Source organism: Ursus americanus, chromosome 17 (genome assembly GCF_024610735.1).
Source record: "Ursus americanus isolate L20-20 chromosome 17, mUrsAme1.1.p, whole genome shotgun sequence".
Classification (NCBI taxonomy): Eukaryota; Metazoa; Chordata; class Mammalia; order Carnivora; family Ursidae; genus Ursus; species Ursus americanus.
Genome location: NC_142143.1, coordinates 14,024,404 through 14,038,690, shown reverse-complemented (window position 1 = coordinate 14,038,690; position 14,287 = coordinate 14,024,404). Strand labels below are relative to the sequence as shown.

The following is a 14,287-nucleotide window of genomic DNA, read 5'->3' as shown; positions in this document are numbered from 1 at the left end:
TAGTTTTCATTTCTAGAAATTGTATTTGTTTTTTTTTTTAAATCATCTGTGTCACCTTTTATTGTTGTTTTCTATTTCTGGAAGATATCTTCAAACCTGATTTTTTTCAACTTGGTAAGTTTTTTTTTTTTTTTTTTTAAGACCTGCTGTTTGATAAGTCCAATATCTGATGTCTTTCAGGGTCTCTTTCTGTTGTCTATTGTTTCTGTTTCTTCTCATTCATGGTGTCTGTGTCTGGTTATCTTTGACTCTGTGCTATCTATTGTATAAAAAATTATCTGAATAATTATTTGAAGCCTAGGATGAAAGTACCTTCCTCCACATACAATTCGCTTTTACTTCTGACATGTTTGGGATCACCGTAAACCAAGTTTAAGGTTCCCTGGAAGACCAATCAAACTGCAATTCAAGCTGCAATTACTTATAATTCACATTCACCTTGAAGATGTGGTCCTTTTGGGTCTCAGCTTATTGTGGGGAGGGCCTATCATTACATTCCCCACCTTGAGTGGCCTTGGACATTGATTTCTATCTCCCTTGTTCCTGCTAGGCTATCAAAACCAATTTTCAAATTTGCCAGACTTAGCAAATACCCTGGAAAAAGGTAACTTTTGTACTCATTCATCTCTCTGACTTTCCTTTTCCCCATCATTCTCTTCTTGGTAATTTCTTAATGTCTTGCCAACTCTGTGAAGGCTTTCAAGATGATCACTATTTATTTATTTATTTATTTATTTATTTTTAAAGATTTTATCTATTTATTTGACAGAGATAGAGACAGCCAGTGAGGGAGGGAACACAAGCAGGGGGAGTGGGAGAGGAAGAAGCAGGCTCCCAGAGGAGTAGGGAGCCCAATGTGGAACTCGATCCCAGGACTCTGGGACCACACCCGGAGCCGAAGGCAGATGCTTAACGACTGAGCCACCCAGGCACCCCAAGATGATCACTATTTAAAACTAGTTTTTTTTTTTTAAAAGATTTTATTTATTTATTTGACAGAGATAGAGACAGCCAGCGAGAGAGGGAACTCAAGCAGGGGGAGTGGGAGAGGAAGAAGCAGGCTCATAGCGGAGGAGCCTGATGTGGGGCTCGATCCCAGACTGCCGGGATCACGCCCTGAGCTGAAGGCAGACGCTTAACCGCTGTGCCACCCAGGCGCCCCTAAAACTAGTTTTTAAAGTTGTTTTCAATGGAAAAGTTGGTCCAAATAATCTAGCGCATCATTATTAGAAATGGAAAGCCAAATAATGTCTTTCTTGGCACATGGTAGGCTCTCAGTAAATGATGGCTGAATTATTTGAATTATCATAATTACCCAAACATGGTCTCTTTTTTTACACTTACAAAGACTGTTCCCTACCCTTACGACGCAGAGAATGCCCATATTCTACCACCGACAAGGCTTAGAATCGATGCCACCTCTTCCTCAAAGTTCTTCCTATTTTCTCTATTTCCTCAAATCTGAATCCTATTTCTTCACCAGCTAAACCTTCATGAGACCTGGTCTGTATTATTCTGGTTGCTTAATATTAATATTAGAAATATAGGTAGAAATGTATTAATAGGTAGAAATATATTAGTACAACTCTTTATCTCTTCTGTAGGTTTGTGCTTTCTTGACTCTTCTGGGCTTCTGAAGAATTCCCTCACTTCCCCTCAAACTCAGCATACATTATAAACAGATTCTTTGGAAAATGGCATACCGAGTACTTTTAGGTTTGATGTCTTGGGAGGGGATTTTTTTTTTTTTAATGATTTTTTATTGTATTATGTTAGTCACCATACAGTACATCCCCGGTTTCCGATGTAAGGCTCGATGATTCATTAGTTGTGTATAACACCCAGTGCACCATGCAATACGTGCCCTCCTTACTACCCATCACCGGTCTATCCCATTCCCCCACCCCCCTCCCCTCTGAAGTCCTCAGTTTGTTTCTCATAGTCCATAATCTCTCATGTTTCATTCCCCCTTCTGATTACCCCCCCTTTCTTTATCCCTTTCTTCCCCTACCGATCATCCTAGTTCTTATGTTCCATAGATGAGAGAAATCATATGATAGTTGTCTTTCTCTGCTTGACTTATTTCACTTAGCATTATCTCCTCCAGTGCTGTCCATGTTGTAGCAAATGTTGAGAACTCGTTCTTTCTGATAGCTGAGTAATATTCCATTGTATATATGGACCACAACTTCTTAATCCAGTCATCTGTTGAAGGGCATCTCGGCTTGGGAGGGGATTTTTTTTGAGCATTTAGATGTCATAGGCTGGAAGCAGACCGTAGCTCATTCTAATAAACCCTTACATTTGTACTATACTTTAGAATGAATGGGGCACTCTCACATACATGTCTCTTACCTGAGTGTTGCAATCATCATGCTGCAGATGGGAATCAGAGGGTAAGAGAGACTATATAATACACCTGAATAGAGTCACAAAGCAGAAATGGAATCCAGTCTTTTCTCTGCAAGCCCAGGGCTCGTTTCAGCACACAACCATTGCTTCCCTAGATTATTTGTGTTGCTAGTCATTCCTGTAGCAACAACACCTAAAACTCTTTGGAATTAACACACAGTACATGTGGTGCAGAAGTCAGGTCAGAGGCAGCAGACAGAGGGGTTAGCTCTATGAGGTATCCCACACATGCCTCTCAAATGAAGGTTTTCTGTATCTCAGTCCTCCTTACCTTACAACCTTGGTCCCATTTCTCATGACTTGCATGTCCACCATACAGCCTCCAGTAACATAGGCAGCTAGGTTCAACTCTGAGAATTCAGCCTGAAGGAGAAAGCAAAACACAAAAGGAATCATCAAAAACTAATGATGCTAAAAACTACTAACATTTATTGGGTACTTGTATGTGCCAAGCACACATTTATGCCTCACCTGAAACTTAGGAAGTTGGTAATATTATTTACTTCCCTTTCTGAAACATGAGACATCTGAGGTGCAGAGGCATGGTGCCATGTCCAGGGTCAGATAATTAATAAAAGGCAAAGTTAGATTGAAACCCACACGTCTCTGATTCAAGGACCCATACTTTTAACCACTATTAATTTCTATTTCTCTGAAAGTGGAAGAAGCAACTCTAGCTTCAGGACGAGGCCACAGGCTGTTCAATATAACATTTTCCCTGTTTCTCGAGCTTCAGGTTATGCAGTGGCAGGGCATCACAGCTTAGTGATCGCTATCCCTATTAATGGAGTCCTCCTCGTCATCTGCCCACTGCTCCCTCTTTTGGTCATGGCCCCTCCCCTTCAACCACCTACACGGTTACAGTAGAAGCACCATGTCTGTGCACTGAAATACTGCTCTCTCTGTCACCGCGGATGGGGTTGGCACACCCCCCCCCAATCACACAAGGTGCCCTTGTATTAGAACTTGAAACTGCTGAGTGATTCATGCAATTTCTTTCTGGGGCTGTATTTAATACACAAAATGTAAGTATAATTGAAGACCATGTTTTCTGCCATCTGGATTGGGAAAGCACAGAAAATAAGGGGGCGGAGGGAGAAATGTCACAGTCACTAAGAAAGGGGCAGAGGCAAGAGGTGAGGAGTACTCTTGATGTTTATGTGCCAGCTACAATCCTGCCCTTGGGTTTTATACAATACCTCTGGATCTTTAGAAGTTTATCTTTTTGCTTTCTTATTTGTTTAAGCAAGATCTCCTGAATTTCTGTTGCTTGTGACCAAAGCCTAAGGAATACATCCCTCCTATCAGATTATACACTCCCTGGGGACAGTGATTCCATGTTATTACAACCATCTGTCTAAAGACGTTTCCTAAGGTAGCCATAACAAAGTACCACCACTAGGTGGCTTAAACAGCAGAAATTTCTTTTCCCACAGTTCTGGAGGCTAGAAGTCCAAAAATAAGGTGTTGGCAGGGTTGGTTCCTTTTGAGGGCTGTGAGGGAAAAATCTGTTTCAGGTTTCTCTCCTTGGCTTGTAGATGGCCACCTTCTGCCTTCTCATCACACTGTCTTCCTTCTATACATGTCTCTGTATCCATCCAAAGACCCCTTTTTTATAAGGACACTAGTCACACTGCATTAGGGCCCACCCTAAGGGCCTCACTTTAACTCTAGAAAGATCCTATCTCCAAATGAGGTCACATTCTGGGGTACTGGGGCTTAGAACTTCAACATGTGAATTTTGGGGGGAGACAGTTCAACCTGTAACCCCATCCTAGAAAATTCATAGTACCAAAATGTGCCTTATACACAGTAGATGCCAAAAGCTATTTCTCAGGATTAAATGAATAAAAATAGCTTCTCATACATATGAAAAACTCACTATGTGCCAGATACTGTCCTAAGCATTTTACATGTATGAATTCATTTAATCCTCACACTTATCCAGAGGAAAAAACCAAGGCAAAGAGAGATTAAATAACTCGCAAAATGTACACATTAAGTAGACAGAGCCAGGATTTAACCCCAGGCAGTCTGACTCCAGCCTATGCTTTTAACTGCTACACCCCACTACCCCCACTGCTAAGCTGAATAAGGCACTGGGTGGATTACAACTGGGAATTTTAGGGACCTAAAAATAGCCCATTTGAAGAGAAAACCAAGTTTATATTGAAGGGAAATATCATTTCACAGTGATTTAAATGTATCCCCTTGGAAACATTTAACAGAATTATGACCAAAGACCTAGTCATCTCCCCAGATGGCATTAAAGGAAACCCAAAGTGCTTATGTCTCTTGCTTTAATTAATAGCCCCATTATGGTGTGGCAAGGTAAAAAGCAAAGAGCTCTGTTAATGAGTTCAGGTTAGTAAATAGTGATAATGACCTGTTTATTAAGTCCAATGCCCTAAAAATTCAGTCCCATCATGTTTAAGATACTTCACTGGCGAGATTACAAAGAAGAATTAGCAATAAAAGTTGTTGCATGAGTGTGCGGAGAAAAAGAAGTTAGAAGAAAGTTGCAACAAAGAACGGTGGGGTATCAAAAATTTGAAGAAAGGGAGTAAATCAGAATCTTGAATGATAGAATCTCCTACTCGAAGGTGGCAAAGCCCAGAGGCCGTCTTGCTGCCCAAATGGAAAGAGATATCTGGATAAAAGACACACTCAGGCTTGGATATACAAGTTAGAAGTTCATTGTATTCAGCTCAAGGTTTCTAGAATTATTTCCCAGTTATGGTTTATGAATAATTATAGGAGGTAAATGCCTGCATTGTTAGGGTAGCAAGTCTGTTGGAACAAGCATAGAGAGTTGGGGTAGTGAAGAGAGGGCACCCTTCTGTATTTTACTTTTTAAAAACTTCAACAAACAAAACTTGGAAATGAACACAGAAGTATCCAAGCACTTCTCCTTCAAGACAGCATGATGGCCCTCTTGGTAGAATCTCAAAGAGCACCTATTTTTGAAGAGCCTCAGAGATCACATAGAAACTGTAGTGGGTTGAACTGTCTCCCCCAAAAGTTATGTCCACACCTAACCCCTGATACCCACAAATGTGACCTTTTTTAGAAACAGGGTCTTTGCACATTTATATCTGTAATCCATCTAGAAATAATGTTTTGTATAAGAGCCGATGTAAGACTCAAGGTTCAATTTTTCCATATGGTTATTCAAATACTTTGACACTATTTATTAAAAAGACTATTCTTTCCCAATAGAATTGTATCGGTGCCTTTGCCAAACATCAAGTCCCTTCATATGTGATCTATTTGTTTATCCTTGAGTCTGCTCCCAGTTGTCTCAATTACTGCAGCTTTACAGTGAGTCCTGATATCAAGTAGTACAATATTCTAAGAGGGAAGCAGCCCAAATAGGGCCCAGTGATAACAGGTCCAAAGACAAAGCAGGATGACCAACCCTCTGATCAGATAAAAAGTCTTCCTACTCACCTGCTGATCAGATAAAAAGTCTTCCTACTCACCCACTCCAAAATACGGTCAGTGGGCAACCAGATGACCTCAAAGGCTCTATCCTGAATAAACCAGTTGAAAGTTTCCCTAGTGGTATGATTGGCTGAAAGGAATGTGTTCTATTTTCTGATTCACACTGCAACCCACCACTGTGGCCAGACCTCTCAAAGAACTCCTCAGGGGATCCCCACCTCTGTAAAGTTTAAAAATAAAAAATATAATAATAAATCAAGATCTCAGCCCCTTCGGCTCTTTTAGTGTGGTAGGCCAGCTGAGAGGTTAGTAAAGTCAAGAACGGCTACGACTTTGAGTCTTGCCTGTACTGAGGAATGGTGCCTGTGGCACTCCCACTATTGCCATGCTCACCCACTCCTACAAATTTCCCTTTGCTTTATAAAGGAATTTTCAGGTTTCAGCACAGGTCTGAACATGCTCTGTTATTCGAGCTTCCCTACGCCTTACTGAAAGCTTGAGCCCACTCTCTCAATTGCATTACTTTTTCCCTATCTGCTATAAGGAGCATTTTAAAGAATTTCTTTCCCTTATTTTTAACAGAAAAAAAATAACACCATAATGTATGGCTTTGGAAAATGAAGAAGGCTATGTATAATTTTGATTGTCCAGATTTTGTTTTGAAAGGGAAAATAGTCATGTTACACATTTATGGGAGATTGTCTCTAGACATCATTAAAGACAGGCAGATTTTTGCAGTATTAGGCACATACAGGGATTTTGTATTTTGTTACTCTTGTTAAAACCTGGTGTGGGAAGTTTTTGACACTGATCTCAATTATACCTGAAAGTACTACATTATCTGAGTTTTCCTGTTTGTGACTTTTAAAAACATGTACATGGAGGAATCAAAGAATAATGGGAAAGGAATTGGACTTGATGTCTGGGGACCAGGGATCTAAATCTTGGCTTTGACAATGACTCAATGACAATGACTGCAGGCAAACCCCTCATTCTCCACTGTAATACTCTTCATCTTTAAAATGAAAGAGTTATAGGGTGTCTGGGTGGCTCAGTCACTTAAGCGTCCGCCTTCAGCTCAGGTCATGATCCCAGGGTGCTGGGATCAAGTCCCACATCGGACTCCCTGCTCAGTGGGGAGTCTGCTTCTCCCTCTACCCCTCCCCCCTGCTCATGATCTCTCTTGGATAAATAAATAGAATCTTTAAAAGAAATAAAATAAAATGAAAGAGTTATAATCAACTGAGTCAATTAGATCTACAGTGCCTTTCATTTTTATAGATCTTTCTCGACTAGTGTCTCCCAATTATCACCGAAGGAAAAATCTATTATCACATCACATCTTACGAAAAAGGAATGCCAAGCAATAATATTTTTATTAGAAGGCTGTTCACTGCCTTATACCCAGCTTCAGGCACACAGTAGGTATCCAAAAATGCTTGTTGGATAAAGTGTTATTTTTATTTTTGATGAGCAGATACGTATGCATGCTATGTAGCTTGCCTTCTGAAACTCTGTCCATTGCCAGATCCAACAGATCATAACACTGCAGAGGGGGTATCCAGTCAGAAAGGAGAGAAAGGCCTAATCTAAGTTTCTAGTAACAAAAGCACAAGTAAGAACACAGGGCTATCAGGTCAATGTAATGGTAAGATGACTTTGTAGCTCGGGCATGGAGTTTATAGAGGAACATAATAGAAAACAGCGCTAGAAAGGTAGGTCAGAGACCAGTACAGAAGGATCTTGAACTCCCTGTGAAGGAACCTGAATATCACTGCACAGTGCATTCACCTTCCCTTACGAATATTTCTGTTACTTCATAACAAATTACCACAAAGTAAACAACTTCAAACAACACAAGTTTGTTATCTCACTGCTCTATAGGTCAGAAGCCCATGTTAGTTTGGCTGGTTTCCCTGTTCTGGACTTCACAAAGCCCAAATCAAGGTGTCAATCATCTGGGATTTTATAAGAAGACTGGGAAAAAGTGCTTCCAAGCTCATTCGGGTGGTTGGCAGAATTCAGCTCTCTGTGGCTGTAGGACTGAGGTCCGCTTCCTTGCTGGTGTCAGCTGGGAGCCTCTCCCAGCCGGTCAAGGCCACCTGCATTGTGTACCTCATAGCACTCTCCAGCCTCAAACTAGTAATGGCACATTGAGTCCTTCTTACTCTTAGACATTTTTTTTAACTTCCGCATCTGCCACACTTCTGTCTCCAGCTGGAGTAAATTGTTTTTAAGGGCTTGTGTGGGCTCACCTGGATAAGAGTCACTCCCGTATCTTAAGGTCCATAACTATAATCACATCTGCAAAGTCCCTTTTGAATATCATTTTCACTAGTTCCAGGGAGCAGGGCATTCACATTTTTGGGGGGTCACTGGGAAACAGTAGTGGCTGCAGAGGAGGGGAGTGGTTACATATTTAACAACAAATATGACACAGAATTCTCTAGTCCCCAAGCTCTATTACAGGTACTAGATATGGCTGGACTCCTATCCACTAACAAAATCTCTTATATAGCTCCCTAGATCAGAAGGCAATATAAGCACCTTTTTATAACTAAACTTACATCCAGTTCTGAAACACACATGCACATGGGTGCATGCACACATGCACATGTGCCCCCCCCCCCCACGTATGGGAATAAGATGGAATGCATTCAGTTTCCTGTAGGGTCTTTGGCTGCATTCTCACTGGCACCTGGCAAGCATGTGATGCCAAGTAGATAATATTACTGAAAGCATGGGGTATTCAAGGCTGGTTACTAATAATTGCTTTTGTGATGATAATGATGTTGATGACAGAACGGAAACAGTGATTGCAATCATCACGGTTAGGTTGAAGGATGCTATTAGGCCAATAGATCAATGCGACAGAAACTGAAAGTGTGACTTGGAATTGGATGACTGATAGGAATGTGCACAAGAAACCAAGAATGTGTGGGAATGTGAAGGTGGCAGCTATCGGCCTTGACCACGAAGCCTGACTGAAGGAGGATTTCTACACAAAAAGATGTTGTCCAGAGTTCCCAAGAGGCAAGAAGCTGGCAGACAGACTGTTCTGGAATCCAAGGGTGGCCGATAAGATACTAGAAATTCCTGAAAGTTTGTGAAGACCTATCTGGTCCAGACTGTACCCCTAAACCCTTAGAATGTGCCCCTTTCCACAGCCTTAGGCATTCCATAGATTTTTCAGGAGGAGAAAGAGACAGACAGACAGACAAGGAGTTGATAGGAGAAGGTGGGCAGCCTCCGGTACCTTTTCTAATGCGATGTTGGTCAACCTCTGACCCTCGGCCCCATTCTCCAACATTTCCCATTATACCCCATGCAGAGGAACTGTTAATCTGCGGGTCAGGACATCATCATGCTACAGCTGACAGCAGGCAAGGTCATTGCTGGGTTGAAAAGCCAGGCAACCACATGTGATTCTGGCTTCTCTGCAGCTGAGTGCCTGCTGATCTGGGTGGTCATCATGCCGATTCCTCCCTCCTGCCTGTAGCTCCTCAAAGGTGCTCACCTCAGCACCCATCTTTCCCTCTGCTGCTCTCCCTACCATGAGGTGGCAGCAGGAAACTCTGATTCCCAGAAGTCCCAGAGGTCCTGCTCCCTTTTTTCCTAATTGTGTTTGTCGTACCTTGGGCCTATTTAGTAATAACAGCCACATGCTTAATAAGTAACATCCACAAATGATCTGGAGCCTAACTGCAGGACTCGCACCAGCTTTAGCAGAGAGCCCTGCACTGGGGTTGGGGGGCGTCAGCCGGCTAACACTTATTGGTATTTCGACTCTTATTTGCTATTCCTCCCTGTGTATTTGGCTACCTTAGGAACCTAGAACAGGGGTGGTGGTGGTGATTTTCAAGGTAGGATTAGGGCATTCCTGCATCCTCTAGCAAGTTATCATCAAAATTCCACTCTAATCCCTAACAGATTGTTATGTTTACTTTTGGGAACAAAACTGTGTCATTAACAAATTCTTTTAAAAAAATAAGCATTCTGCGTGTACTGTGATCTTCTTCAGGTCTTAAGTTCTTTCACAGAGTCTCACAAGGTCTAAAAGACTCATTAGAAGGACACACAACAACAACAATAATAAAGTAGCACTAAATACAGAAAACCCAAGCCTTACCTGGTCTCTGTCCCACACGACACTGACAACTGATGACCTCCTTGACATTGCCTTCCATCATTCCCTGTTCCCCACTTCCGGCTCACTCTGCCTTTGCCACACTGGTCTACTTTCCATTGCCAAGCATGCTGAGCCAGCTCCAGGTTCTAGTCCCCCAACTCCTAGAGCTTCCTGGAGATGGCAGCAAGGCCACCTTCCTCACTCCACTCTCACCTCTGCTCAGTGGCGCCCCCAGAGGCACCTCCCTGCAAAGCACCTGCTGTACTCCATGCCCCCTTTCCTTGCTAGAACTCACCCTATTACGCTCATCCCCTACTGACATAATTGTACACGTATCCCCATCTGACATGATTTACATCCATCCCAAATTTAATATTCAATTCTCCATCTCTCTCACCAGAGAAGTTCCAGGGATCAGGGAGGTCTGTTTCATCCATGGCTCTATCCCAGCACCCAAACCAGTAGCTGGCATACAGCACAATGCTCAAATAAATATCCCTGAATAAATGAATGTCTATTTTGTAGATGTCAAAGGTGAGGCCCAGGGAGGTAAAGTGACTTTTCCCAAAGTTACAACCCAATAGTTACACCACCTGGGACCCAAACCCAGGCCAACATCCTTGACACTGCACCAAGTGGCTCAGCAGAGGTGACTTGTGTTCTACTGCACAGAGCTGGGTCAGTTAAAGGGCTGCTTGGCTGGCTTTGGGCTTTGCTTGTGCATGTGCATGTGGCCGCCTTCACTTTCATACCTTCCCATGTCGGCAAAGCCCACGGGCCCCTGCCCCTCCTTCACCAATCTGCCTCTTCCAACTGCCCCGCTCCTGCAAACACTTGGCAGGTGGCCCAAGGCCTGCTGTCGGCAAGAACTGCTTCCTGTAGATTTCCCGGCACAGGCTGTTTTTAGTTCTGAGGGCCCAGTGGGTTCAGTGACTTCCTTGACTGGCATCTGAAGTCTTTTCCACCAATTCAGATTCACCTTTAGACAAAAGAGGCTCTGAGAGTCTGCAGACTCTCTCAGTGGCCCATTCCAGATGAGGAACTCTCACTCGGGAGCAGCGCCTGGCCTCTCAGGGAAGGCCCAGGCCACCGGGTCAGGGTATGCGGATGCCAAGCACCGAGCTACGTGGGTAGATGCAAAGGCACCTTCTGCTCATCAAAACATCATAATACTGCTGTGTGTATGTGTGTGTGCGTGGAGAAGGCCGGGCAGGCAGCAACAAATACATAAAAACATGTCAAAATAAATATAAAAATACAGAAAAAATTAAAATGACAAAACCTACATTCTTAAATGTTCAAGTAATGGAAAATCCAAAATTAGGTGGGGTTAGCCACATTTTAGAAACAAAACAAAAAAATCAACAACAGTGATTTGCAGTTTACAAAGTGTTTGGTATAGAGTGGTTTTCAGAATCAGACAGTGAGTTTGAGTGTGAGCTCTACACCTTACTTGCTGTACAACTCGAGGCAGGCTAGCTTTTCTATACTTCAATCCCTCATCTGTAAAATGAGCCTCTCTACGGTGGTTGTGTGCACTAAATGAACTGATACAAGCCCTTGGCAAGGTGCGTAAGTGAAAATAAGTGCATAATGAACGTGAGCTATCATGGTTATGTTATTTAATTGGATCATTACAACAACCTCTTGATGTGAGGGTAAGTATTAGCATCGCCCCTAACCGATGAGAAAACTTAAGAGCAGAGAGAACAAATGACTCAGCCACGATCATGAGGTTATGGAGCAAGAGAGCTACAACTCTGACTCCATCCATTCATCCATTCATGCACTTAACAGCTACTATGCCGAAGATAGTGTCTGATGACATAGCAACAAAAGGAACAACATTCCCTGTTCTCGTGGAACTGGTATCTAGTGGGGGCAAGAGGCCATTAACAATAAACAATATGTCAGGGAAGGAAACACAGATTCTGGTAAGAGGACAGAGTGCTGGGAGGTGAGTGTTATGTCAAATAAGGGGGGGTCAGAGGACGGTGGCACTTGATCAGTGAAATAAGCAAAATGAGGGGGCAAATCCTACAATAAGAGGGGAAAGGGCTTTGCAGGCAGAGAGAACAGCAAGGAGGAAGGCCCCGAGGCTGGAGCTTATGTGCAGGGCTCAAGGAACGGCAAAGAAGGCGGTGTGGCCAAAACGGAGCTAGTGAGGGAATGAGTGGAAGGAGAAGAGGTCGGAGGCAATAGTGGATCAATCCCGGTCAGGATTTTATTCTGGATGACAGGGTTAAGATGTTAGCACCATCGCCATCCTCATGAACAACATCATCTTCACATTGTCAATGAAGATAATGATGAAGATTCAACATCACCACCACCACCACCACCACCACCACCGCCACATTTGGCAATGCAAGAACCCAAGAAGTCCAGTTTGAAAAAAAATCACCAATAAATGTGGCACCACTCTGATTTTTTAAGGAATTTTTTTTTAATGGCCCAGTTTTGTTCTCCAGAGTTCAGATGTACGTTTCATAGAGATTAAGGTGGGGTTCTGGTGGATGGCAGCCAGAGCACCTGGGCATGCTCTAGTTCTGTTCTGCCATTCACCCCTTCCTGATTAGGTGCCCAAGAAAGCTGTACCCACAAGAAACGACAGCAACTAAGAATCAAAGAAAAACATCCATTGTACACATCGCCCTTTGCCTTTGCCAGGTCAGCTTCAGGGGTGAGGAGAGGTTTTGATAATGTCTTCAGGGAAGGAAGGAAGGAAGGAAAGGAAGAAGAAGGGGAGGAGGAGGGGCAGAGAAAGTAGGGGAAGGGGGATGGGAGAGGGGGGATGAAGAGGAGGAGGGGGAGGGGAAGCCTTTAGGGGGACAGAGTGGTGGGACCAACCCAGCCTCCAGAGCTTTTAAAGTTGAGAGACCTAGAAAAGAACATTGCCCACTGCCACAAACTTTTGCTACCTACAACAGGTCAGGCAAATATTCAGAAATGTTAAGTCCACAGCTTAACTATGCCGAAGAGAATGATGGTTAATGTCGCCTTGAGATCTACTTCTCCTTGTTGCCAAGCTGGCTCCACATGTTCAAACACTATTCTGCTGACTGTTCAGAAAAGTGTATGTATAGGATTAAGCAAGCCACGTGTGAAAGTCTCCCCACATTTCCCCAGAGGGGCAATGCACGACTTGGGGACTTGGAGACCGGGAGGTGGAAGCAAAGGCCCCAACTGCGCTCGGTCGTATCATAGGTGCATGCGACACTGGGGGGCTGGAGCTCTGGGAGGAGCTGCCTGGGGTGAGAAGAGCTGAGATGTAGTTGTGCACATGACCCTGCCATGTATGCTGAGGGGAGACACTGACAGAGCTTGAATAGGCTGATGACATTTAATTTCTGTAGAATTTCTTTCTCCATTGAAGCTCTGAGAATTCAAATGCTCTATCCTACCTTAACATACTTTTTATTTTTTCATTTTGAAGGTCCAAACCCCTTTTCGGGGTTGTAGAAATGATAAGAGCATTCAATCCTCCTTTCCTACCCCCTGCTACCCATAGCGTGGACCTCCCCTTCTCTTCCCAGAGCTGCCTCCCAGCTGTCTCTTTGTGTCTCACCTTCTCTCCGTTTAATTCCATCTGCTTCCTGAGATGAGGACCTGCCACTTCCTCCCACTGGGGCCTCTGGAAACATGGTGTGGTTTGAACCCCAGACACTGAGGCCCTACTGTTCTATGGTAGCTCCAGCTTGGCACCAGATACTTTGGAAAGACTAGCATTTTAGGACTCAGGGTGCTAAATTCTACGAAGGAAAATGAAGCAGGTGAAGTGAGTGTCTGAGGAATGTACATGAGAGGAGTGTCATTTCAGAGAGAGTAGCCAAGCATCTCTGAGGAGGCGACACTGGCACAAAGAACCTCAGTGAGGATACTTTGGGGAAGGGGGTTCCAGGCAAAAACAACAGCAAGAGCAAAGGCCCTGAGGCACAGTGTGCTCACTTGTTTTTTAAAGTTTGTTTTCATTGTGGTAAAATACACCCAACATAAAATTCACCATTTTAACTGTTTTCTAAGTGTATAGTTCAGTGGCATTAAGTATACTCACACTGTCGTGCAACTGTCACCACCATCTATCCCCAGAACTTTTTCATCATTACCAACAGAAACTGTGTACCCATGAAACCCTAGCTCCCCATTCCCCCCGGGGCCCTGGTAACTACTGTTCTAATTTCTGTCTCTATGAGTCTGACTCCTCTAGGGACCTCCTATAAGTGGAATCATACAGTAGTTGTCCTTTTATGTTTGGCTTATTTCACTTCACATGTTTTCAAGGTTTGTCCATGTTGTAGCATT

General features: G+C 43.4%; 1 protein-coding gene across 2 annotated transcripts in view; it reads right to left on the bottom strand.

The window, feature by feature from the left end:
* SYN3 (synapsin III) overlaps nucleotides 1-14,287 on the bottom strand; it is a 451,755-nt gene that overhangs the window by 364,026 nt on the left and 73,442 nt on the right. For both annotated transcript variants that reach the window (XM_087868774.1, XM_087868775.1), the window contains exon 4: nucleotides 2,684-2,775. In XM_087868774.1, coding sequence (XP_087724900.1) covers nucleotides 2,684-2,775 — 92 coding nt within the window. The remainder of the gene's footprint in view (nucleotides 1-2,683; nucleotides 2,776-14,287) is intronic.